This window comes from Suricata suricatta, chromosome 4 (assembly GCF_006229205.1).
Source record: "Suricata suricatta isolate VVHF042 chromosome 4, meerkat_22Aug2017_6uvM2_HiC, whole genome shotgun sequence".
NCBI lineage: Eukaryota > Metazoa > Chordata > Mammalia > Carnivora > Herpestidae > Suricata > Suricata suricatta.
In genome coordinates, this window is record NC_043703.1 from 8,795,402 (window position 1) to 8,822,485 (window position 27,084).

At 46.0% G+C, this 27,084-nt stretch overlaps 1 protein-coding gene across 1 annotated transcript in view; it reads right to left on the bottom strand.

The window, feature by feature from the left end:
- Positions 1-27,084, bottom strand: part of TPP2 (tripeptidyl peptidase 2) — a 62,236-nt gene that overhangs the window by 28,332 nt on the left and 6,820 nt on the right. Inside the window, exons 3-15 of the mRNA XM_029938404.1 lie at positions 23,746-23,841; positions 21,890-21,994; positions 19,792-19,916; positions 16,590-16,753; positions 12,709-12,863; positions 12,013-12,089; positions 9,965-10,092; positions 7,268-7,367; positions 5,193-5,341; positions 3,396-3,511; positions 2,711-2,879; positions 1,885-2,042; positions 1,519-1,628 (exon numbers count right to left, since the gene is read on the bottom strand). Of these exons, the coding sequence (XP_029794264.1) occupies positions 1,519-1,628; positions 1,885-2,042; positions 2,711-2,879; positions 3,396-3,511; positions 5,193-5,341; positions 7,268-7,367; positions 9,965-10,092; positions 12,013-12,089; positions 12,709-12,863; positions 16,590-16,753; positions 19,792-19,916; positions 21,890-21,994; positions 23,746-23,841 (1,652 nt within the window). The remainder of the gene's footprint in view (positions 1-1,518; positions 1,629-1,884; positions 2,043-2,710; positions 2,880-3,395; positions 3,512-5,192; positions 5,342-7,267; positions 7,368-9,964; positions 10,093-12,012; positions 12,090-12,708; positions 12,864-16,589; positions 16,754-19,791; positions 19,917-21,889; positions 21,995-23,745; positions 23,842-27,084) is intronic.

Sequence of the window (27,084 nt, forward strand, 5' to 3'; positions counted from 1 at the left end):
TCCCAAGCAGGTTCTGGGCTGTCAATGCAGAGCCCGATGAGGGGTTAGATCTCATAAAACAGGAAATCATGACCTGAGTGGAAATCAAGAGTTGGACGCTTAACTGACTGAGCCAACCAGACGCCTTGTCACTGACACTGCCCTACAGCTCTGAGACTGGTAGTAAGCTTCTTTATACATGTAATGACATGGTAAAGAATAAAAGTACTTTTGCAGCATTTTTGTAAGAAAGCAATGACACGTAAAGATCAAATACGTAACTCACCACTATGGAAACCTAAAGAGTATACTAAGGATAAATTCTAGTCACTGTGACCAACATTTAATGAGCACCTACTATACACATGAGGTCCGGTTGTTAGGAGCTTCAAATACAACACTGAATGAAATTTGGCCTTTGCCCTAGCCAATCTAGTGGGGACAGAAAAGCCAACTAAAACGTTCAACGTAATATGCTCTGGGTAGACAGGAAATGTCAGCAGAAAAGAAAAGGTACTTGGTTTGTGGAAAAGCTTCCTGAAGGAGACGATGTCTCAGCAGATTCCTGAATCTTCTGTATTACCTTGTCTAGCTTCCTACCGGACTTCCAGGGAAATCCTGAGAATTTACATGTTGTGCAATTTCTCTACATGTTTGTCACGTTTTATCTGCAGAATCTCATCCCATGTTTCTCACGGGCTGAGACCTATGGCATATTTAATAGTTGCCAGTGTAACTGACTCAGGAGAAACTGTTAACTGAGAACTTCCCACTGTTTCCAGAATTCTCATCTCAGTCTCAAACCTCACCTACTAAACAATTTTTGTTCCGAGTATACTGTGTAATGAGCTCCATATAGGAACCCCCAGGATACAGTCCCTGTGTCATCGGCGGGCTCACAGTCCCATGGGCTAAACTAAAAGTGACAACATGATGGCTAAAATATGTACCGCAGGCAAGTAAAACGTGCCACAAGGCAGCCAGAAGGGAGACCTTCCCCTGGGCGTGAGCTGAGGGAGTGAGTGGAAGTGTGTGGCTGGGTGGACGGGGTGAACGTAACGCCGGTTTTGAAGGGTCACTGTTGGCTATTTTAAAGAGCATGATCCTTGGGAGTGCCACCGACGTATCTCAAACAGGGAGCAGTACGGTCAGCTGGGCGTTCCTCGTTCTGGAGTGAAAGACAAGACGGGAAGGGAAGAGTCTGGAAACAGAAGGTGAAAGGAGCAGTGCAAGAACCAGGAGGAAACGTAAATCCCAGACAAGGGGCGCGAAGGGCTGGTGGGGCGGAAGCAATACCGTGCGGCACCGCAGACGGACTGGAGCGGGCACGGCACGGGGACAGGGCACGGGAGACCTGACAGGTATTCTCAAGAAGCAACAGAGAGACTTCATGTCACCCTGAGCTTCGAGCAAGCAGCAGAACGAAAGCCCAGTTACCTGATTCTGGTCTATCGATCCTTTAAAAGTCCACACACTATTTCCATAAATAGCCCTTAAAAAGTCCCGTGTAACAGTAAGCTGCTGCAACTGGTTACTTACTTGGCCGCTATGACTGCGGTGACGGGAACTCGGAACAGAGGGCCTGCGTTAGGGGAGGCTATGTCATAGCCACACACCTCGGAGAGAGAGGAAGCGTCAGTGTCCGTAAACTTTTACAAGAGAAACAGAAAAGGTGAAATCTATTCACAGAATAAATTAATCTGGTATTAAAACTTAAAAGCCTTAAGCACGTGTTGACACCAATTTTCTGATGTAGGGTCACATAAATAACGGCAAATAGACTAAACAGACACATGCATACCCGCCCCTGACTAATTCAGACCAATGGGGACACAGACCGCCACACAAGGTACTTTTACGCATTTAGAGAGCACACAGAAAGTAAGAATGGAGATGCACCAATACCTCTGTATAATGCAATCCTTCTCTTAAGCCCTTGGGATCCACACGTATGTTTATGTGTCTACACTGATTCATGAGTTCCAAATGGCTGGGACACTGAACCCAAGATGAATTTGAAGTTAAAGCTAAATGAAGCTGAAGGGATATTTTTTCAGAGTTTTCTAGCATTAAAAAGACCAAAAATTAAAGATTAGTACTTTTTTCCTTTTCTCCCATGTTCAAAAGTTCTACCTTCTCTTAAAATCTAACAGATGCGCTTAATCAGTTGTAAAAATGCACTAGGACACCGCTTCCAAAACACAGCTTAAATAACAGCCACGGGGCCTTCCCTACGCGGTAGAGCACCCATGATCCATTCACGCTTCGACCCCGCGTGGCCGCAGCCGCACAGTAGGGCGTTTCCGTGACTGTCCCGCCGTCTGACCCAAAGGAAGAGGCCAAGTATACAGTGGTGACCACTGTGTTCCTTCCTTCGAGAGCTGTGGTTCTCGCTGGCTGCTTCTACCGCCCACTCTCCGACCGCACCTCTGTCTTACGCCCAAGGCAGTCAACGTGGCAAAGAGAAAAGGAGCCACAGTTTAATAAAGCCCTGGTCACTGAGGGCGCAGGCCACTGCTTTCGTCAGTGGTCCCCAGACTCGCTGAACTGCCATGACACCGGGACCCTACCTGCCATCACAGCACCCTGAGCCACGTAAGATTTAAGGTAATAACATTGGCACGTCATGTTTTCTCTCTAGAACATCAACCCAAATGGCCTTTCTGTCATTATATTATTCATTCAAACCATAAATGTGAGCACCTCAGCTCACTGTCCGTTTATTACTTACCGGTATTTTCTGGAAATACAGGTTCAATGCCAACGCCATGATCTGAAGGTGCAGCCACCTGAACAGGATCTCGGAGGTAGATGCCACGGTTATTTCCAACAGTAACAGTGAAACCTAATTTATTAGCAAATGACGTATTCTGAATGAGGTAGTCATAGGCTTTATCAACCTAATGAAAAGAACACAAACAGTAAATTATCAATGGTTGGGTCAAGAAAATATTGTTATAAATTACCAGTTTGATTTCGATTGTAGCAAAGTACAGGCGACAAGTTAAGTTTGTATATTCGCCTAAGAGGCCAAGTCTACCTTGTCAGACAAAACACCAGACCAGCCCACTCCCCTCCCCACCCCACCCCACTTTCTGGACTCACACCACAATTCCCAAGTGACCAAAGGGAGGGACTCCTCCGTCCGCCGTTATAGTGACAGGTCTGGCCCTCGACCTCTTTGCTTTGAACTTCTACCCCATGTGTCCTATAACTACTGTATCTCTTTCTTACTGCAACAAATTTGTCCTAACTACAAAAGCTGCTTTCACACCCTCTTACCAGTTCAGAAACTATTATGATCACGCGATGTAGAATTAGATCAACTCAATCACTGGTATAAAATGATATATTATCCAGTAATAGCTAAGACTGCATCTTGATTAGCAATCCATTTCTCACACAAACAACACTACCTGAATAATACCATGTCCTTGGGCAAATACTTCTATATTGTCAGCCTTCACGGCAGTGTTTTCCAGAGCCCTTCTGACTGAATGAACCGTGTAGTTAACATTATTAGCTTTCAGGCCTGGAACGACAAAGCAAAGGCAAGAAAGGAGTGTTAGAGAGTCTGCCACTTGGAATCCCTTTCCCTCACCAGTAGAGATGACACGCAGATTCTCCGGCTTGAACGTCTTACGTTTCAACATCCATTTCTTAATTTTTTTTGAAAAAACAAAATGACAACAGTCTGACTCAAGCTGCTGGCATCACACAGAGACGTCATTAGATGCCCACCATGCAATGGTATTAGCGCCCTGTCCGCAGGGGAGACACCTAAAGGCACTTGGGTGACACTTTCATTAAAACATTGCTGGTCCAACGCTCGCCGGCAGTGCTAACACTCGCCGGCCTCGCTGCGCGTTACAAACGCCAAGGGAGCTTAAAACCAACAAGCAAAACAGATGCTGAGGCCTCACCACAGCTCAGTTAACTTGAGCACCTTTGAGACTGGCTCCCAGACACTTATACTGACTGATAGCCTTCCGGGTGACGCCGGGAGGAGCCAGCTGGGAAGGACAGACACAGAGGCCACCAATTTGTCAGCCTTGTGTTGAAGACTGTTGTTAGAGATTAAAGATGAGTAATATAGCTTTTTTTTTTATGTTCGTTTATTTTTCAGAGAGAGAAAGACAAAGCATGAGTGGGAGACGGGCAGAGAGAGGAAGATACAGATTCTGAAACAGGCTCCAAGCTCTGAGCTGTCAGCACAGAGCCAGGCACGAACTCACAAACTGTGAGATCACGGCCTGAGCCCAAGCTGGACGCTTAACCGAGCCACCCAGGCACCCCGAGTAACGGAGCGTTCCTGTCCACTCCAGAGCACCTCAAACACCTGTGCACTTATGATGCTGTAGGAGATACACAGAACAAACACGGGAAGATGCTGCTATATGAGCAAATCAAGACAGCGGCCAGTTTTGTCAGTGAGAATCCAAAAAAACGTGAAGCTCCATCAGGGGAAGGAATACGTGACCAGAATCTGCAGGGCCAAAGCACGGCACAGAGGAGTTCTGGGCAGAGAGACTAGTCCGTACAAAGACTGAAGCACAGAGCCACCCTGAAGTATGTGGGGAGGCTGAAAGGGACTAGAAATGAGGGCGGAGAGTCCTGGGACTTCAGGAGGGGAGCAGTCCTGCGGTGGAATCTTCGCAACAACCTGGTGGCCATAACTGAGTCCCGGTCAATGCCAAGGCCACCTGATCAATCCCGTGAGCCTCCGAACACCGCCCCAGGAACTCCCACCTCTCTTCCCACTTTCCTTATCTCCACGGGGGTATGCATTACCTTTTAACACACCAGATAAACTACTGGTAATTTTGTGTATCGTCTCTCTCCCACGGCTGGAATATAAATTCCACGTGGACAGGTACTTTTGAGCCATAATCATGCCTGACAGTCACTAAGAGCCAACAAACATATGTGCTGAATGAACAAATGCACATTCAAATCATTGTCATCATATAATTTTTTTTCCACCTTAAGCTCTACTTCGAGTCAGGACGTTACCAACTCTACACAATTTCCCACCAGGAGACCTTCAGAAGTCACAAATACCTGTCTGCAAAAAGGTCAGTTTATTCGATTATTTTTTTGTGGCGAATACCTGACTTCACATTATGCTATAAGCTTCAGATTCACCACCGCATGACTGGAAGTTAGAAACAGAGGTAAGTGGGACCGAGCCGGGCACAAGGAGGCGTCCTCACCGGAAAGGATCAGGGCGATGCCCCCGCACGCGTTGGGAGACGACATGGACGTGCCGTTCATCAGCTGGGTTCCTCGCAGGGTCCAGTTGGGCACAGAGGCGATGGCTCCTCCTGGCGCGCTGATGCTCACTCCCAGGGCCCCATCGGCACTGAGGGAAAAGCCATGAAAGTTTGCTTACGACGGCTGAGGACTGGTAAACATGGGCATTCACAATGCCCCTGGTCAAATAAATCAGAGTGCGATGCCATGGATAATGGGCAGTGTCAGAACTGATCAAAAAAATAACCAGCACCGCCATTTCCCCTTGTGAAAGCAACTAGTCCCCTGGTCCGTGGACAGAATCTGGGTGTGTGTGTGTGTGTGTGTCCGCGTGTATCGGGTTATGCATAAAAGGCCTCAGGTATATTTACAGAGGGGAAAATAAATAAATGCCACTGCTCAGATTCCTTGATGAATGTATTTTCTTGTCTGCAATCAGTGGAAGCTTTGCCTTTGTCTCAAAGTTAATACATCACTGTCCAGTAGAAATATGCAGGACACAATGGGCATTTAAAACTTTCCAAAAGCCACATTTAAAAAAAGCTAATGTAGGGCGCCTGGGTGGCTCAGTCAGTTGAGCGTCCGACTTCAGCACCGCATCAGGCTCTGCACTGACAGCTCAGAGCGTAGATCCTGCTTTGGATTCTGTGTCTCCCTCTCTCTCTGCCCTTCCCCCACTTATGCTCTTTCAAAAAAAAAAAAAACATTATGAAAATTTTAAATAAAAGCTAACAAGGAACTGGTGAAATTCCTTTTAATAATGTATTTTTATTGAAACCAACATATCCAAAACATATGGATATATTTGACATATCTACATATATCCAATATGTAACTGGTAGAAAAAAATGAGGGAATTTATGTTCTTTTTTTCCATTACGTCTCAACTATCTGACAGATGTCCTTCCAGCACACCTCAAGTCAGACTCGCCTCGGGGGACTCGTGGCTGTCACGCAGGACAGCTCACGCCCACGCGGCCACCTCGCTGACGGCTTCGACCACACAAGACCTCCTGAGCTGAAGTCCACAGAGCTCCTCGCAGTTGCCCGGCACAAGCTTTGCCCTCTGCCCCACGCAGAGGAATAACATGACACGCTACTGTGTCCTCCCTGGAAGAGTGGCCATAAATCCCCCACAAATTGTTGGCCTCTCCCTTCTGCCACTCTTCCTCCAACTGACTGAACTATTTTTATTCCTGGCTCGGAGCACGAGTGCAATTTGGTTTCAGATTTATACAGAGAGCTGAGAGCAATGCAAATAAGATCCTCCTCCTGAAACAGGCCAGTGGCACCCCTTTTAATGAATATCGTAAAACAAGTACCGCTAGGTACATAAGTATCTGTTGACCTGTAAAGATTTTCCTATGGTATTGAGTGACCAAGGTTAGAAAGGTGCCCGAATCGTGTGATCGCCCATTTACGCACAGGAGGAGACTAACCAGAAGAATGTCCACCAAAATGTCACTACGTGATCCCCACCATCGATGTGGTCTACTGACATTCACCATGAGCGTGTGGTATCTCGTAACAGGAAAAAATAACCGGGAAAAGCTATGAACTCGGACTGACGACGTCCTGTTTCTCTCTATTCACTTCCCGCTACTCTGTTAAAGTGGCTAATCATAAAACATTTAATAAGTATTCCAAAAAGGGTTCCTGATATACAAATATTTATTAAAAAAATAAAATTTGGGGGCACCTCACTGACTCACCTGATAGAACATGCAATTCAATCACAGGGCTGTGAGTTCAAGCCCCATGTTGGGTATGGAGTCTACTTTATACACAGACAAATAAATAAATTGGTTCCGACCAATTTTTCTAATCTCACGCTCAGAACAGGTATGTCATACAGCTAACAATGAAATAACTATAATTTGTTCCTTGAATGAGGTTTTCCTGAAATGAGACTGTTCATCAAAACGAAATGTTGAAAAAGTAAAAACCCATGGAACCAACCGATAAAGTTACCGAATCTCGGTTCCTCCCACCATGTAGTTCAACAGAATGTGTGCCAGAGGCCGCCCCCACTGACCTGGGGCCTCGGGAAGACCACGTGTACTGATTGGCCGGTAACTTCTCTCTCAGGGAGTACTCGGCAACCATCATATCAGGGGAGACGTAAGCACCAACACCTGCGGGATGAATTTCATCATGAACAAAGGGACACAAAATTAGATCTTCATTCCAAATCCACTGCCCCCTCGCTGATGTGACCTTGGGGAAACCCCCCTGTCGCACAGTGCTTGCTCACAGATGGAAAGAAAGAAAACTTAATTAGCAAGGAAAGTTTACTATGTACCAGATGTTAAGCTAGGTGCTTTGGTTTTGAATATAAAAATTTCTACCAGGATTATTATGTGGATTCAATGTAATAATGTACCTAAAACTGTGTGTATGTATAAAATAAAAAATAACTGTTATAAACTATACAATATAACTTTAGGAAGTAAGGGAATTAGTTGGTCTTCATTTTTAAATGACCACTGTATCCAATATTCTACCCATAAAGTTGGCAACACCCTTCCCCCCTGAAATGGCTGTAAAAACAAGCAAACAGCAAACAGAGACAGTAACACGCTGCAGAGTCTTTCAGATAAATGTGTAAAGGCCGACTAGTCAGAAAGACTCTAAATTCATAGACTTAAAGGGATCAAACTCCCTCTCTTCATTCTAGAAGTCTGGAAAAAGGGCCTCGAGAGGGCTAAAAACTTTTACTAGGCTCACAAAGACTGGCGAAGAAAGACTTACAGTCCAGGTCCCCCAGCTGCTAATTCTTCTTTACAACATACACAGATGCAGAGCAGGAGGCTGGGCCGAATACGCGAGGTAAGAGGGCTGAGGTTAACGATGCAGACACACAAAACTGAAGTCACCTTGTAAAATTTAGTCTAAAACATTTCAGTGAATCTGAGGCTAAGAATATGAGAATATACCGAGTATTGTGGCAGAATAGTGTATCTTGATCTGTAGCTACCTCTCAGATCTATTTTGTTTCATTTTGTGTATTTAAAATATCTTGAGGTGATGGGCACGGAGAGGGACACTTCCGGGGAAGAGCACTGGGGGTTACATGGAAACCAACTTTGTAATAAAATATCAATAAAAAAAATATCTTGAGAACTGAAACAGAAAGGACAGATCACTGGTAGGTACTATTTTCTCAACACAGGATTTAACAGAAGTATTTAACCAAGAAGTTTTAAATTTTACAAAATAAGCTATACCTTGCTTGAGATTTAGAAACTATAAAAAAAAAAAAAGCATGTCCTATTATTTAAGATCACTGTTATTTAAAAAAAATTTTTAAAGGAACAATTTCTAAACTTTTTTTAGGTTTTTTAAAGGTGTTTCTTTGTTTTGTTTGTTTATTTTTTGAGAGAGAGAGAGAGAGAGAGAGAGAGACAGCGCGAGCAGGGGAGGGGGGTCAGAGTGAGAGGGAGACACAGAATCTGAAGACAGGCTCCAGGCTCTGAGCTGTTCGCACAGAGCCCAACATGGGGCTCGAACCCACGAACCGTGAGATCATGCCCTGAGCCGAAGCAGGACGCTCAACCGATTGAGCCACCCAGGCGCCCCCAGATTTTTTAAATTTATTTTTGGGAGACACAGAGAGGTAAAGCACGAGCAGGGGAGGGACAGAGAGAGAGAGACACAGAATCTGAAGCAGGCTCCAGGCTCTGAGTTGTCAGCACAGAACCCGACACGGGGCTCGAACTCACGAACCGTGAGATCATGACCTGAGCTGAAGTCAGATGTGAACCAACTGAGTCACCCAGGTACCTCTCCAGTTTCTACACTCTGATACCCAGATGTTACTATGTATCAATAACATCTACAGTATCTGTAGGCCTTAGAAACAACTATAATAATACGTATATATTCAAGCAGTTATTGAGGAATACACCAGAAAAATTATTTGGGACCAGTTTTCACTGTCATGCGACCCATTACCAGTGCTAAGGTATAAGCCTTATACTGCTCTCGCATGTGAAAACAATTCTAGGCATCACTTGCTACCTATTTGTTCTCAGTTCACCCCCCTCATTCATGCCTCATTTTAAAAAACCAGGGGGCGGGCGTGATGTTTTGTGGGCGTCTTCACACAGGTTAACAGCTACTGCTAATTTTATCATTTTAATACTGGGAGCACAACTCATTTCGACTTCCCCTCACTCTTCTTGCTGACAGGCACATCGTCCCTTCGAGGACAGTGAAACAGACACCGGCGAGGGCATCACACCCGACAGACCCAGCAGGGGAAGAGAGGCCCCAGTCATGGAACAAATGTGTTTCAGCTGCTCTTCTCAGTGATCAGCCCTCCTTCTCAACATCTGGTTCTTGCTGCGTGTCCCACGAGAAATGGAGAGGAGGAAGCAGCACTAAAACTAGCGGGCACACACGGTACACGAAAAGGGAGGCAAGTGTCTGTGTTCACGCTGTCCCCTCAGTCGGGGAAGCGCTTCCGTGCTCACGTCTCCCCGCTGAACCCTCCCCGCCACACCTCGGAAAGCCTTGCCTACGCTCTCAACTCAGAAGTGACTGCCAGGCTGTACCTGCACTTTCTGTAAGCCACTCCCTGCGTCGCCGTCGGCCCGGCAGGCCTAACTGGACCCGGGCTTCCCGAGGGCAGACGCGGGAGGCTCACGGTGTCTTACGTGCAGTGGAGATGCGATTAACATCACGTTTGCTGAGGTTTTTAAACGAGTCCAGTGCCAAGCGGGAAACTCACCGATCACGCTTGACGTAGTCCCGCCCGGACAGCCGACAGTAGAAAGGCACGGGCCGTTGTTCCCCGCGCTTGAAACGTAAATGATGTTATGCTTCCACACTGCTTCACTGATGACTTCGCAAATTCTCCTGAAAGAGAGACAGAACCTCTTCGAACACAGGAAACTGCCCCACTTTTCGAAAACAAAGTATTAGTGTACTGTGAAGATGTTTTCAAATATGGTTTACACAGAAACCAACTAGAATACGGGTCCTACGTGGCAGAGCGCCAACGGTGGCTACAAGCCAGAAGGCTGCCTGAGAACCCCCGGGGGGCATTCTCAAGCTACACCTGCTTAGCCTTCTTCCCAGTGTGCACAAAACCAGAGCGTGTTCCACTGCAGGCCAAGGCAACCGTGACACCTCCTGCCCCGGATGCCGGAACGTGACACGGCCAGCCAGTCACACCCCAACCGGGTCTCGGCGTATGGAAGGAGTCGTGGGGCCAAGGTAAACGGGGGAAGTGGGCAGCTACAACGCTGAATAAACTAGGGACGATAAACCAGAAGGACCAAAAGCAAATATGAAATACCTTCTGGGAATGGGTCAGACGCCGGGGCAACAGGAAGCAGGACTCCAACCTCCCCTTAAAACGACGGAGTCAGAAATGACCCCGAGCGGAATCCTACACAGATTTAGGAGCAGTGGCAAAGATGAAAGGGAAACAGGCAAGAGAAAGATCTTAAGAGTAAGATTCAAAATACAGAGTCTGGTGAGAACTTGACAGCAAACGAGAAGAGTGTTAGTATGAAATAAAAGAGATGAAGTTAGACGATTGAGGAAATGCAGGAAGTGGAAGAAAGGCACGGGGCCAAGAACGCACAGTGGTGGAGCGTGAGGGGAGGAGCATCAGGGAAAGAGGACTTGAACCGGACGAACGTCAAAGGAAGAGAGAAAGCAACGCACTTGGGTGTGCGGAGCTGAAGCAGGATGACCCTCGGGGACGCACTGAGGACGACAGGGTGCGGGCGGGTGATGGGAATGGGGCAGGTGCGCCACTGGGGGCGGCGGGGGCGGATGTGTCCCGAGAAAATTCAGTTACCGATGACAGCAGACCAGAGGGTCTGGCTGGGTAAAGTGCTCGTTGTGGCAGGTCGTCATGAGAGCGCTCCAGAGGCCGGGTGACAGGTAGCTACGGATGGGCGGGTGATGGGAACGGGGCAGGTGAAGTAGGTAAGTGCACACTCTAAATAATTTCGAAGTTATTACTTTGGGGGGAAAGGGTGAGGTAACAGGAGATCAAGGCTGAGCCGCTGGACTGGCCGCCGGAAGACACCGATGACCCGAAGGCAGGAAGGCCTGGGCCACGTGTCAAAATGCGCCGAGGAGCCTCCGAAACGGGGACCGCACACAACTGACCAGTTTGGCTGGCGAAGTGAGGGAAAGGCGCGCGGAAGGCGAGTTTCACAGCGGCGGACTGCAGAGCTCGCCTGCGGAGGGGTCCCAATCCAGGACAGGGGAGGGATGGCACGGGAGCCGTGGCTGAGGAGAGGGGCAGTGGGAACCACGGAGCAAGTGCCGCAGGGACCTCTGACCCCCAGCCCTTCATTTATCGCACGAGAAGGGAAGGCGGAGGCCAGAGAGGCTGCAGGACAGGCCGAGCGCCCTCCGAGGGCTTCTATCCTCTCTGGGGAAGGAAGGGGTGCGAACACCAGCTGAGGCAAGAAAGGAAAGGAGGCGGCAGGGCTCGAGGAGGAAAGACGGCGTCCACGGCCAGACGGGCCACGAGAGAGTGGGTGCGGACGGCCGGTCGAAGGCGCTGCTGAGTGACCACCTGAGATCCGCAGCCCGCGTTCCGCCAGGTGAGCCCCCCGGAAGGGCGCACGCCGCCGGGAAACGAGGAAGCGCAGTGACCGAGGGGCCGGCGGTCTCCGCGTGGAACGGGGCCGGGGCCCACCAGACCCACCCTGAGCACCTCACCGGGGGGCCGCCCGCTTTCACTTGCGGCGTGCACCCCAGGCTCACGGGTCGGCTCAAGCCTGAGGCCCCCCGGCGCCCGAGAACACTCACCCGGAGTTCGGCCAGTGAGTCGCTTCCCCGTAGCTGTAGTTGACCAGATCACACTTATGGTTGATGACTTCGATCATCTGCGGCAAAGTCGAAGAGTCGAGTTGAGGCAGCAATTTACAGAGAGATTAGGCAGGGAAATAAAGGCACAGAATCCCAGTTTCTCAGCCAACCGTTTTCTATTGCCACTTCCATTCTACTTTTAAGCCAAAAAACTAAGAAGAAGGGTAGGCAGAGACACAGTTAAGTAGTCAGGGAAAAACTCAACTAGCATGTGCGCATGGAATGGTTCTTCCTGAATTCTACAGTCACTGACGTTCAAGTAAAACCTAATCCGTATGATAAAATGAAACGCAGGCTGTAAGTTCAATTCTTCTTGGACCAAAGGAGCAAGCTGGCGAAAAGGTCTGCGTGGGGTTTGTTGTCTAAGTGTCTCAAAAGAGTGTGCTAGGGGACTTCGTGGAAATGAAAACTAGAACATAAATAATATTTGCATATTTTCCAAAAAACTGTATCTGAATAATTTTTAATAAAAGTAACTTAAAACTGAAGGAAGCATTTTTGCTCCTTAAAGCAAAGCCCTGCATACCTAATAGTCTCATGTCTTCCTAGTGAAATCAAGAGGACACTTTATAAAACTAAAAATATCCAAGACTATCCATCATTAATCTTCTAAGTCAACACTGCACAGACACTCACAGCTCTTATGAGGCCCGTGCCTGTTTCCATGGTGCTGAGTCGTGTATCCCCAATCTTGACCGAAAGGATCTGAGCACCTGGAGCCACACCGCTCCGCTCAGGTTCTTCTGGAAAATACCCGGCAGCAATACTAGCTACGTGGGTCCCATGAGCTCCTGGAGGCAACAGGAGGGGGAAAGGACAGAATATTTTCATAGGTTCAAAATTTTAATCATTCAACTTACATATTATTAAGCATAAAATACTGTAATAAAAATGTACTCTCGTTTTAACATCTAATTGTACATTATCATCTTAAGTCTCTTCTCCATCGTACACAAAAAATGAAACTTTGAATTACCCTGGATTCTATCCTGTTCTTGAGAACCAAATGCAAGTCACAAAGGTGAGAAAGGATCTGTGATGCATACAACTGACAGAGACCTTGAATCCATAATCCCATCTTTCAGCTCCAAAACCAAAAAATGGGCAAAACACTTGAAAAGCATTTCATAAAAGTCAATCACCAAATGTCAAATAAATGTTATGAAAAGATGTTCAACTTCATTCGTCATCTGGGGAGCGCAGATCAAAGCCACAATGAGGGGGCCCCTGGGTGGCTCAGTCGGTTGAGGGTCGGACTTTGGCTCAGGTCATGATCTCGTGGTTGGACCCCACATCAGGCCTGCTGCTCTCAGTGCAGAGCCCGCTTTGGGTCCTCTGTTCCCCTCCCTTCTCTTTCTGCCCCACCCCCCTCACCCTTTTTCTCAAAAATTAAAAAAAAAAACCTTAAAAAAAAAACCACAATGAGATACCTTGGCATACCTTTCAGAATGGCTAACCCTTTATGGCTGACAACGACACACTACTGGTAGGACACAGAGCAGCATTTTGGAAAGCTGAACATAGAATACCCTACGATCCAGGAATTCTACTATATCCAACTACACACCAATGCAAACGCATGCACATGTACACTGAAAGATACAGTATTAATTTTGAGAGAGTGCAAGCAGGGAAGGGTCAGAGAGAGGCAGAATCTCATGCAGGTTCTGCACTGTCAGTGCAGGGTCATCAAACTGTCTGATCATGACCGGAACCGAAATCAAGAGTCAGATACTCAACCAATTAAGTGACCCAGGCGCCCCATTATCAATCACTTCTAAGCATTATGAGATGAAGCGCACAAAAATAAGGTCGGTCTAGGGGCACCTGGATGGCTCAGTCGGTTAAGCGGCTGACTTTGGCTCAGGTCATGATCTCACAGTTCGTGGGTTTGAGCCCCACGTCAGGCTCTGTGCTGACAGCTCAGAGCCTGGAACCTGCTTCGGATTCTGTGTCTCCCTCTCTCTCTGGCCCTCCCCTGCTCGTGCTCTGTCTTTCTCTCTCAAAATAAAATAAAGACATAAAAAAATTAAAAAAAAAAAAAAGGTTGGTCTAAAGAAGTCACAAAGGGATATATACTGAATAATCTCATTTATATAAATGGAAACACATCACGTTAGACTGAACAATGTGAAAAGTGCCACTATTTGATCATTTCTGACCTATAGAAACAGCAATACCGGGTGGTTCAAACTCAGGCGGTAATAAAGATCAGGACCGTAGTTACCCCTGATGGAGGGGAGGTTCGTGTTTAGTAAGACACATGATGAGGCTTTGACAAGGTTTTACGTCTTGATGTGGTTACACACAAGTGTCCCCTTTGTGAGAATTCACAAATGCGTGTACAATTTGTGATTCGTGTACTTTTCTGTAGGATGTTAGAAATCAATGAAGTACAATAAAACAAAACCAAACCACAGCTAGGGCTTCTTTGTCAGTGAGACAGTTGAAGACACGAAGAGAGAGAAATGTCCCACGACTGTCAGATAAACACCACCACAAGCACCATGAGAAATGCCTACGGGCTCTGGGCCTTAATGGCTGGGTACAGAGTAGCTGTGGTTCTAGAAGAAACGGGAGGACATGATTCTTCTGAGTGCTGACAGTCCTGGGCCCCGGACAGCTGCTGTCGTGTAAGAACGTGGACCCAACAGTACTCATTCTCCCCTGCTCATTTTTTCCAGTTAAAAATGGGGAAGCATGCGGCATCTGGGTGGCTCAGGCAGTTAAGTGTCCTACTTTCGATTTTGGCTCACGATTTCATGGTCGTGAGACTGAACCCTGAGTCGGGCTCTGCGGTGAGATGGAACCTGCTTGAGATTCTCTCTCTGTATTCCCCTGCCCCACTCTCACATGCACTCTCTCAAAAAAAAAAAAAAAAAAAAAAAAAGGCAGCCAGATTTTAATGTAATTCTCCCCACCCTCCAAAAAACACCTGCCACTACCACCTGGGAGTCAGAGCACCTAAACGTGCCAGAAGGCTGACCACACCACACGCGGGCATGAACACGGAGCTCACGCCCCACTGGTAGAGTGGAAACGGGCACAGCTACCGTGTTTCCTAAAAGGTTAAGCGCATATTTACCGTACCCAACCGGTTCGTCTAGGTAACAGTCCAAATTAAACCAAAACGTATCTGCACACGGAGACCTACGCGCCAGTGTCAGAGCAGAGAGACTGTCCACAAGAGGGGGAGTGGGTGCGTCAGGCCGGCTGTGCCCGCACGATGAACTGCTACTCAGTGGTCAGGAGTTAGCTACCTATAACCGTAATATGGATGGGTTTCATCTCAGAACTATTCTACTTGTATAAAATCCCAGAAAACACAAAGACTGGACTGACAGAAAGCAGTTCGGGGGCTATCTGGGGCTGCGGGTGAGTCGGGGTGGCGTACAAAGGAAGACAAGCAGACGGGCAGGGGGGATGGATGCGTCCAGTACCTTGACCGTGGCTACGGCTTCCTGGGTGCACACGCCTATCACAACTTGTCAAATTGTGTATACATGGGCAGTTTATTGTACTTCAACTATAGTTCAATAACACTGGGAGGGGGTGACAAAGAGGGAAAGCTCTCCTTGCTCCCTCGCTGGAAGGAACCACTACGTAGAAGTTGGTGTGGATTCCCCCCACCCGTATTTTTAGCGCACGCGCGCGCACACACACACACACACACACACACACACACACATCCATGGACACTGTGTAGTATTATTGGGCATGTTTTACAATTTTACACAAATGTTTTATCAATACAGTTTTCTTTAAAATTTAGGTATTTGAGGGGCGCCGGGGTGGCTCAGTCAGCTAAGCATCTGACTTTGGTTCAGGTCATGATCCTGAGGTTCCTGAGTTCAAGCCCCACCTAGGGCTCTGTGCTGACAGCTCAGGGCATGGAGCCTGCTTCGGATTCGGTCTCCTTTGCTCTCTGCGCCTCCCCCACTCGCACTCTCTCTCTCAAAAAATGAAGGTTAAAAAAAAAATTAAAAAATATGGTGCACTTCCTGTCACCATGAATTCAGTCTAAAAAAATAAAATTTAGGAGTTTGAAGTTTATGAATATTGCTATATGTAGATTTCTTAATTTTGCTGTATAATATTCCCCAATAATACACAGTTTTAAGTAAACTTGTTCTTTTGTCCGTGGCTACGTGGATAGTTTCCAACTTCTTTGAAATCAGAGGGCCACAGGAGCCTCTTCTGACCTGACTCTGTACTTGGGGGTGAGCTGCTCAAGAGTCAGTGTGTGCAAGTGAAATTCCTTCCGAAACAATTTTCCTAAGATGAATTACACTGGCGTTTTCTGTGGCTAGACTATGCCTGTATTCTCGGGCTAGATGCCACGTGGTGCTGACTTTGAAGACAACCACCACCGTGCCCGGGCATCAAACTGCACACCTTCATCCTCACACACCTAGTTCTCTGGGTGGAGCTGCTAGGCTCAAGTCTCTCTAAGGCTGCTTTATGGCTACAGCAATTTATCACGTTTATCTCTAGTTAGCGAATCCGAACCCGAGTACCTCCACTGGTCACGATGGACAGCAGGTTTCCGTCGTCATATATGTTAACGGAGTAATTTAACATCTCAGCTGTGCCAAAAGAACCATATTCTTGGGCTTCTTTGTAGTTTCTCAACACGGTAGATTTACTCAAGTCCCCATCTTCATTCGAGTCAATGCAGGCTCTGTCAATTGAGAACAGAGAATGAAACATCTATTTTCTTGGCTTTATAAAAATCCTGTGGTATGGCACGTTAGGTACCTTCTTACTGCCCTGTTTTATCACAACCAACACAGGAACTGCGGCCTCAGAGTCCTCTGTCTCAGATGCATCAGTAAAGATTAAGTAAAAAGCTTAAAGGAACCAGCCTTTCAGTGAAGCCAGGTATAAAAAGGCTTTAGGAACACTGTCCATCACAAAAGTCCGGGGAGAAAACCATTTAGCCACTTAAGAAATTAGACCAAAGCTCGGCCTAGCATTTCAGACTAATTCAGGATGACGACATACGGCCTAGGCCTCACTCCCTTCTGCCTCTTTTAGAACTGGCCTCCTGAATTCGAGAGCGGCTGCAGGCTCCTCGCACCAGACCCCCGCCCGTCACAGCAGTCCCGGGCAAACAGCCGTTTTTTTACAAAAAGCATTTTCTACAGTTTTACAGTTGTCCTGTCTGCTCTTTCACCATTTTGTTACCTCTGTAATTTTACAATATGTATTCCAAATACTACAAAATAGTCTGATTAAAACTAAATCAACCTAAAATAAAAATCATAAACGGAATGCACGTCATTTAAAGGTCAAGAACAAGTGTGTCTCAACAAGCTAATGTCGATCACAACTGCTACAATGAATTAATGGAATCGCACTAGTATAGACAGGGCATTTATTACATATATACTAAGGTATTTATTTCCTTAACAAACTGTGACTATTGTTTTAATTTTTTAAAAATATTTTTTATTTATTTCTGAGAGGGAGAGAGAAAGAGAGAGACTATGAGCAGGGGAAGATAAGAGACAGAGGGAGACACAGACTCTGAAGCAGGCTCCAGGCTCTGAGCTAGTGATCAGCACAGAGCCCGACGTGGGGGTCAAACCCACAAACGATGAGATCATGACCTGAGCCGAAGCTAGACGCTCAACCAACTGAGCCACCCAGGTGCCCTGTACTTTGACAATTTAGACAGAAGGATCTCTGAAAATGTTTTTACCCATATCCCAATCAGTGTGCGGCTAAAATGATTAAAAAGACATACAATAGAGCAGGACAGAAGAGACTGGACACTAATGGGGAAAATGAGGCAAACAGGAAACAAGTAGCATGTCAAAGGGAGTCAGGACTGAGGTTAACAGTAAAACGTAGGACACCAAATCCTCCCTATTTGCCAAACAGAGCAGCACTTGTGGTTCTTAAAAGTTACCTACAGAACTGGTTCCCCACCGCGGCAATCACCTTGGATGTCCTCCCCGACTTTTATCAACCTTCCTGGCAGTTCCTCCATCGCTTTTGCCCTGGACCTTCAACCCCTGTCCCTTCCCTGTCTGCTAACTTGAGCTGATCAAGATAGTCTCACACTTGCTTCCAGAGTCTAGAGTCTGAGCTCCTCTAGAGTCTACCCGGCACAAACAGAAGAACTCAAATATTTGCCAAATGACGAAAGAATGAATGAATCAACATCTTTGACAACATTCTCCTAGCAGATACAGTGACACATCCCAAAAGTCAGTTTCTTGGAACCACCATCAACAGAAAGTGACTCAACACTTGAAGCGCCATATCAAAACATCAACATAAAATTGAGTGACTCCCTAAGTAATTCCACAGAGGCCAAGTATGCACAGTGGTGTAGGGTGGAACTTTCTGAAGGGGGCTGGCTCAGTTCAGGGAACAGGTGTTAGCATACCAGAAAGGGAACATGGAGAGGAGATTCACGGATAGGACTTGAGTACTTGTGTGAGGGGGGCAGGGGAGGGGGACATGGGTTATAAATTGCTGGACGTTTTTTTAACACATTTCTTCATCCTATTTTCTAAGGAAAACAATCCATAGCTTTCATCAAACTCAAAGGAAACCTAAGAAGACAAAGTTGAAAGCCACTGAAAAGAAACCAACTAAATGGTCTTTCCTTCATGTAACCTTCTGGTCAATACAGTTTTCTCAGAGAGAATGACTAAGTTTGACCCTATACATCCCGATGAATACTTAAGAGTATGGTTCCATCCGGTTCCCTGCTCAGGGCAGTGATGTGGGTTCGACATGGAAATGTGGAAGGAGGAGGGCAGACTTGACAGTCTGTAGAAACATAAACCGAGGCACTTAAGGTCACTTTACCTCCCCTTAGAAACGGCTGGCATTTCTGAAATGACTGTGCCTAGATTCACTTTAGGTAATTTGGGGTCTCTACAGTTCTCCTCAAAAAATTCTGGGTCTAACCCTGAGATGGGGTGGGGAATCGAAGTCCTACATGAAACATAGTATCATGTAATAAAAAAAATTATTTCCAGTAGCACCTGAAACCATATTTCGGCTGCATTTTTCAATTATAACATTTTCTAAAGTGTTACTCTAGGGACTTCAGATTTCATTTCGTTTCATTTCCAATGCACAAATTCTAAAAGCTGTCTCAGAATACTGTCCACAAACTACTGCATAACCGGATTCCTTGCTTTGTCAACTGCCTTGAGGACCTTGGAAACTTATATCACCACCCGGAAGTCCTGACCCCAAACCCCTTTCCCTTAGGACAAAGTGGGCAGTGTTTTCCGTACGTGCAGGGAACGCGGGGACTGACCACCGGCGGCCCCGCGACCCCATCCCGACTCATACTACGTCACTAGAGGATTTCCTCAAGCCGCGGCACCATACTTGCCCACCTCTGCTCACTTCTGTACCTAGCAGTCTCTTGTAGTTACTTTCCAAACTGCCCAGCTCTGATCAGGAACATTTCTATGTCTACCAACGATGAACCTGCTCTCACCCGGTTAAGTTACTGTCTGGTTAATGAAACAAGCTTCTTTAAAACACACAAGGGACAGGTTGGTTTAGCATCTAAAATACTAAGAAGTTCAAACAGCTTTTCCAAAACAATCCAAAAGCCAATTTGGCTCTCAAAATAGTTTTGCTTAGTGACATTAATGACAAATTTCTGGACAGTTCAGAGAGTTTGACGTTCTTCATAGTTAAAAACAGCTCTAAGCGAACACCTAAAGAATACAGGAAGTTCACCTCCAGGCTTCTCCATCATGCCACACCAAGCAGTCGTACACAGGGCCAGGGTCACTGTATTTTTTCTCAAAAGAATTTAGCAATTCCACTTGACTTTGAAGTTCCTCCTTGATTAGTTTATTTGCCTGATCAATGAGAACATATATTAATATTAGTACAGTTTGGGCTCTTGAAACACACAACATATTAACATATAGCCAAAGACTGTGACCAACAGGGAAGCGATTTTACTCTGGAAAAATGTTAAGAACATTTTTTTTATATCTATGCAACTTGTAGTTCAATTTAACGATGCAGATACCAATTAACCTATTAAACATTTAAAAAATAATACTTCTTTTAGTCCATCTCTCATTTAGTTCTTTATTCCATCCACTTCGGGAAAGATACTGTGCTCCCTATTGATGGTATCATTTGACTAAGACGTATGCTCGTCACGTACCTATCATCTGTACAATCAATTTCCAAAAATAACTCTGAAACTGCTATAAAATGTTATTTACTGACCATTAATATTTTATTTTATTAAGACTGTTTCCACCGAAATCTGTTCTCATAAATATGAGAAGCCACAAATGATCTTGTCTTTTAGAACACGACAGACACATGCCGTCCTCCTGAACTCGCACGGGCAAGCCGCTCCCTAAGCATTCTGACCCGTAACAACGAGAGCGGTATACGCCCCGTGTTTTTAAAACACGCCGTGCTGTATCAGACGGCTCCGCACTCACCTGCACGTCCTACTGAACCAAAACCTAATTTCCACATGTTCCAAAAATCTGGTTACACTTCATTTTTAGTTATTCAATATAGTCAACACCTACTCCTCCGTAAAGGAAAAAAACAATTATATAGACATTTTTGGTAAACAACATCAAATGGATAGTTAAATCCAGACCCCTCCTTCTATAAAGTTGACTTGATATAGGTGCCACCTGAAACACCACAGTTCCTGCGACAAGTCAGAGGCTGAAGGACAAACAGTGACCTAGCAGGAAATAATGCAGCTAAAGAGAGTGAATTAGCCAATCAAACAGGATGCTGTGCGCAGATTAAGGAAATGCCAGTTAAATGTGTACGTAGATCTACTCAGGCGAGTAGTCCTCGCCCTCAAGTGCCCATTAATTAAACCTCCGGGAACTTTTAAAAATGCCAGCCTTCCTCCAAGGCTTTAATTTCTCTCTAGGGCACAAAGCTCCTCACGTGATTCTAATGGGCAGCCAGGGCTGGCAACCACCAACACCCCTTCCGCTTTTGATTAAGGAAAGGTACGTGCATGCAAAGAAAGGTTCAGAAGGATAACATCAGGTTGTCGGTGCGCGCCCTGGGGGTGGCGCTCTGGAGGCTCCCACTTGTTACTCTACGCACCCGTGTTAGCCAGAAGTTTCCGCAACCAGCGTGCACTGGTTTCACAGTAAACCAAGACATTATTTCCATTTTATTAACTGACTAAAAGGAATGTAACAGCTATTTAAGGACGTGAAATAATGGGAGCTCTCATAGCCTTCTTAAAAGAATACGAATTGGTACTGCTCCTTTACGACCCACCAAAGATACGTGGGAGATACTAAATAGTATCAGTTCAAAACAGAATCTTCCACAAGAGCTGGGAACTGAAAGCAAAGTATCGATCTGCAGAATGGACACATAAATTGTGATGCGTCCATCAGAAGCAAGAGAGGTGAACAAACTCCTTCAACACCCACACGTGGATGACTCTCGCAAACATGTAACTCTGACTGAAAGCGGTGACGCGTAAAGAACACACTGCATGGTTCCATTTTACAAATTTAAAACAGGCAGTGGTGGCTGCTCTCGGAGGAAGAAGGGAGCAGTACTTGGGAAGAGGTACGGGAGGGAGTGTTCACTTTGCGGTAATTCGTGACGACACACTTGGCATTTCGGCACTTTTATGTTTGTGTACTGGACGTTCATTAAGACGCTGTGAAAAATAAATATGTAAACTGGTTTCGCAATAAAAGAACCATTACTAAAATTAAGCAACTCAAAACTTGTGGGAAAAGTCTGCTGATTCTCGGCGAACTCAATGATAATCTGGTCCTGCGGTAACGTGTAAGTAAAAGCCACGGGCACCAACTTGAGAAGGGCAATTGTTGGCGATGTCGAATTCTTCTTGTTTCCTACAGGCTTCCGCAAGGGCCACCCTGTGAACAGGATCCCAGATTTTCTCCTTCCGTTCTTTCTGCAAAGACAGAAAAGTCGCCTTATGAGGCTGACAAAGAGCCAGGTAAGTCTGCACAGTCACTTACACACGGACCTCGTTGTTCTCAGCTGGGCCGCCGCCCAGTTCTCAGACTGGGTGAGGGGCCAAACAACCAACCACCTAGCATCAAGTTGATAAAGCAAGGGGTCACTTATTAAAACTGTTCACCGCACGTGGGATTTAAGAGAACACATTTCGCACGGCCCACCCAAATGCATTTTGGTAACAGCATTTGTCCCAATTTTAGCCCGCCTGAGGATAAATCAGAGCGCGTCCGGTAATAGGTAAAGGGAACCCCCGGTCATTTCTGGTACAAGCACACCCTGCCCTCTGGGCCCTAGGGAACGACCCGCCTAGAGTCACGCGCAGGCGGAGCACCGAAGTAACACCGGCTGCACCGACGCTTCCTCTACTTCCTCCCTGTCCCTTCCTGGCTCGTTTCCTTCCCAGCGGCTTCGTCTTCCATTGGACAGGGTGCTCGGTAACTGAACCCGGCTCCCCTTCACCTCGGCTGTCTTTAACCCACAGTGCCACCCAGTGGAGGTCTGCTAGTTTAAAAAAAAATTCCTCTCCAGTAAAATAATCAACCCCACTGAGCAAAGGAGGGGGCTGATATTCATTTACTCTATATTTGCATCTTATTGATACATTTGATTACATTTAATGTAATATAGTGCATAAAAATATTGTGCTCTGTGTATTCAGGCCAAAATTTTAAAATAAAATAGTATCCAGTTAAGTTATATGCATTTTCTGTAACTTAATTTCCCGCAGAACGATTACGACCAAGTAAGTAAAAGTTAGGTATGCAACATGCTGAGTAGCTCTTACGGTTCACAGGCGCCCGGAGAAGCCAAGAACAGTGTTGTGAGAGGAAAGGTCCACAGGTCTTACCCATCAGGCTCATTTTCAAGGATTACATCTTCCTTTGCGGTTGCAACTCTGAACCTGTATCAGCTACCCCTGCTATAGGAATCTTCTAAAGTGGTACTGGTAAATATGGGAGCCAAGTGTTGCTATTTAGATTTACGTTTTAAACTATTATATAAAATTAAAAATTCCCACTAGTTGCATGTCAAGTTCGCAACAGCTACTTGTGGCTAGTGGCTGCCATGACGGACACCGACCACTTCCGTATCCCGGAAAGGTTTACTCCGTAGCGCTGTTTTTTACAGTAGGCTCCTTCTTCCTCAACTTGCAAGTCTTAGGTCTCTAATGACAGACTTGTGTTTCCCATACTTCAGCTGCGTTAGGTCTGAGTTTCCCTGTTCTTAGGACTGAACGATGACTTACTGGGATCAAGAAACCTAGCTAAACGGTAAGAAAAATGGGACAAATCATCAGAGAAACTCCAGGACGGGGAATAAGTAAGTCAGCCAGGACTTTAAATCAACTTTAAATGGTCTTCAGCCTTTTGGAGGTTTACAAAAAAAAAAGTCCTTCAGAAATCCAATGAAAGCTATATTCGAACTCTCAGAAAAACACAAATATACAAAAACTTGAATATAATTTCAATGTATTCACACATGCTCTAAACTTATCCATCCAAGATCAAGAACAGTGACTTTAAACAGGCAACATCCCACTGACCAGAACCTTTAAGCACTCATGGTCGGAAAGCCTCCCAGTCTCCACAATAATTAAGAGTTAATGGGATCTTCCGACAAACTTTTTTCTTCAGTAGGAAAAAAATTTGAGGAAAAAGTCACTGATTCCAGACTGGACATTACCTGTATCCTCTCCTTGAGCGCCTTTGGGTAGAAGTCGTAGCCGTTTTTGATGCCAATATGATATTTGCCGGAGGGATTTGTCCAGCTCGCAGGAATCTAGAAAAAAAGAGCAAATTGTTGACTCACTGAATGCTTCCTAATTCCAATGATTTACTACTGGGGAGAAAGGTTATTTCACTTCTAGCCTAAAGGCTCAACTTGCATGAGCAAGGTTGTGTATCAGAGCAATATTTCTAATATTCTAAGGTGCCACTTTAATATCTCTCTGGAGTCTCTCTCATCCGTAAGTAAGATGTTTCACCTAGGATACCTTTCTTTTTCTTTTTAGAGTGAGAGCAAGTGCAGGGGAGAGGGGGAGAGGGGCAGAGGGAGAGAATCCTAAGCAGGCTCCATGCTCAGCGCGGAGCCTGACACAGGGCTCGATCCCACCACCGTGAGATCATGACCTGAGCCGAAATCAAGAGTTGGGCACTCAAGTGACTAAGCCATCCAGGCGCCCCAAGACACCTTTCAATTACACAACGCTTCAGGGACTATAAAGTGCTTTCAACATATGCTACCACATTAAACTGCTACAATCTTTAGTTTTCAAGCATCAAGGAAACCTCGCCTCTCCCTCCCTTCTCAGACTTACTGCCCAACGGGGAGGGCGGCGGGGAGAAGCATTTTACAGACCCTCTCTATGCTTAGATTTCCTGTTAAGAACGCATTCTCTACAATCAACAGGAATAATGCCTAGCTACTTAAAACAAGCTCTTTAAGAAAAAAGTTCCATAAGATCATGTAAATTACATATAACATCTTATCTCAGTCTTTCCAAATATCTCCAAGTATTTAAAAATACCATTTAAAGCTTCTAATTAACAGAGTGATGTAAAGAGCATGCCCAGTATACAGATGGAGAAAGCAAAGAAACAAAGAGAAATCGCATCGTTTGCCCAAACCACAGGAAGGCTGAGAAGAAAGCCAGAATCTAGTTCTATCACTGAGACCAAGACGCCCAGAGTAAAGGATGTGTGACTTAGATAAACCTGGCTGTGGATCCAAACTCCACCACTGACCAGAGTGGGCTCTCAGACTCCTGCTTCCTGGTGTGTAACGGGAAGAAGATAAATAACCTCTACCTTCTGATGTGCACACACACACTGAACACCAACCAACTCCAAATGTCAACCGAGCAAATGTGGAATGTTCACTCTCTCTGCAACCACAGGACCCACGGCTGTGAAAAACAGCTTCCCGATGGGCACGAAACCCGAGGGCGAACTCGCAGCCACGTAGAGGTGCCCGACTCGGCCGTTCTCACGTGGGTGGTATCTGTAACCGGCTCACCCCCAGGCCCCTCGCCGGGTCAGCCCCAGGTAAGAAACTTTCGGATGAAACCTTCTCACAGCTGAATGGAGAAAAAACGCCACCATGCACAGCACTTCAAAGATGGATGTTCTAAAAGCCTGCGTGTGTCGGTAACCATTGCTGACTCGAAGGCAGGTCTGGAGTACACGATGGCGTATTTCATTCAGAATTCACCAACCTCTTTCAGGGAACAAGGCCTCTCGACTCTTACCGCTCCGGCAGCAGCCCCGGACGTCACCACAACACAGCGTTGCAACAACAATGCAGTAAGTCATCGCTAGCTGGCAAAGCCACAGGCGATTTCATCACAGTGTCGCACACACGGGTCTTGTGAGCCTAGGCCAGCGGGGACTTCTACAGGGAGACTATGCCGGGCCGGGAAATGCCAAAGGATTAAGTGGAATGACCAACTGGAATAACTGCAGGATAGGCAGGTGCTCATGCGTATTTCACTACAATTACTTAAAATATGTGTAACCATAAAAATAAGCCACTAGACATCATTTATATTTAATCATAAATGAATCCAAAATCCGCAGGGTCCACACACCAGTACTTCGCAAATCACTACTCTGTATCTTCCGCACAGTAAAGGCAGACGGGTTCCTTGCAAGAACGTAAATTACAAAAATCATACAATAAATGTTACAATCACAGCTGTGCTATCTAGAGTTAACTGAATTTGAGTAAAGCTAACTTCATCCTAGGAGGCAATTATGGAGTATGTCATTTTGCCCATTTGAGTAGTTTATGCACAAGAACTTATTTTCAGTCCCTTTTAAGAAGCCAAGCGTTATATTTCAACCATTTTAAGTGGATAGATGTGTTTAAAATGGTTTTACTACATGGAAACGACTGTAAAAACAGAGACCTGCGGGAATGGAGTCAGGAGGCCAGCAGGAGGTGCTCTTGGACCCCAGCGCTCAGCACGGGGACCCCACACCTGGCCAGACCTCGCCATCTGAGCAGGTGGCCGTGCACCGTGGGGACGTCTGGTGTCTCACAGGCCTTCCGCCTGCCCCGCTTCCCTCTGTACAGAACAGCAGCCCTCTCCTCTGTTCTGGGGACTGGTCTGCGATTTGCCATAGGCTGCTCTTTCTGGACTGCAATTCTCTGCTATTCCCGAATAAACCCACTTCTGCTGGCAAATAACCGGCAGTCTTACTTTTGAGGTTAACACTGCAATGGAATAAGACTCATTTTCATAGGAGAGACAAAATCTCTTTGATTACCAATTACATCTCTTTTCCCTGACTCCTAAAGAGGGGATGCCTAATGAACTAAACATTTTCTTAACAAGCCAATGTCATCATGAGTGTTAAATGTTCCATGCTGTAAAATTCTTTTTTTTTTTAACCTCAAACTGCATGTCGGCCTCATGGTCCTGCCAGCTGTCACTGCATCTACATATGGGGCCAAATTTGGCCAGTTGTTCACGATGCCTGGACTTAACTTTGTTTTAATATAGAATAATAAATATTAATGATTTAAAAACTAACTTCAAGTTGAATGTGGTAAAATTTTATTTAAGAGGGGGGTGCCTAGGACTCAGTTGGTTAAGTGTCCAACTTCAGCTCAGGTCATGATCTCACGGTTCATGGGGTCGAGCCCCGCATTGGGCTCTGTGCTGACAGCTCAGAGCCTGGAGTATGTCTTCAGATTCTCTGTCTCCCTCTCTCTCTCTGCCCCTCCTCGGCTCACGCTGTCTCTCTATCAAGAATAAAAAAAAATAAAAACATTAAAATTTTTTAAAATAAAATTTAAATGTTTTTAAATGTTTATTCTTGAGAGAGACAGACAGTGCCAGCCGAGGAGGGACGGAAAGAGAGAGAGACACAGAATCTGAAGCAGGCTCCAGTCTCTGAGCTGTCTGTGCTGAGAGCTCCGTGTTGGAAGCGGGGCTCCAACCCATGAACCGTGAGATCAAGACCTGTGCCGAAGCCAGACACCTAAGCAACTGAGCCGTTCAGGCCCTTGTAATGTGGT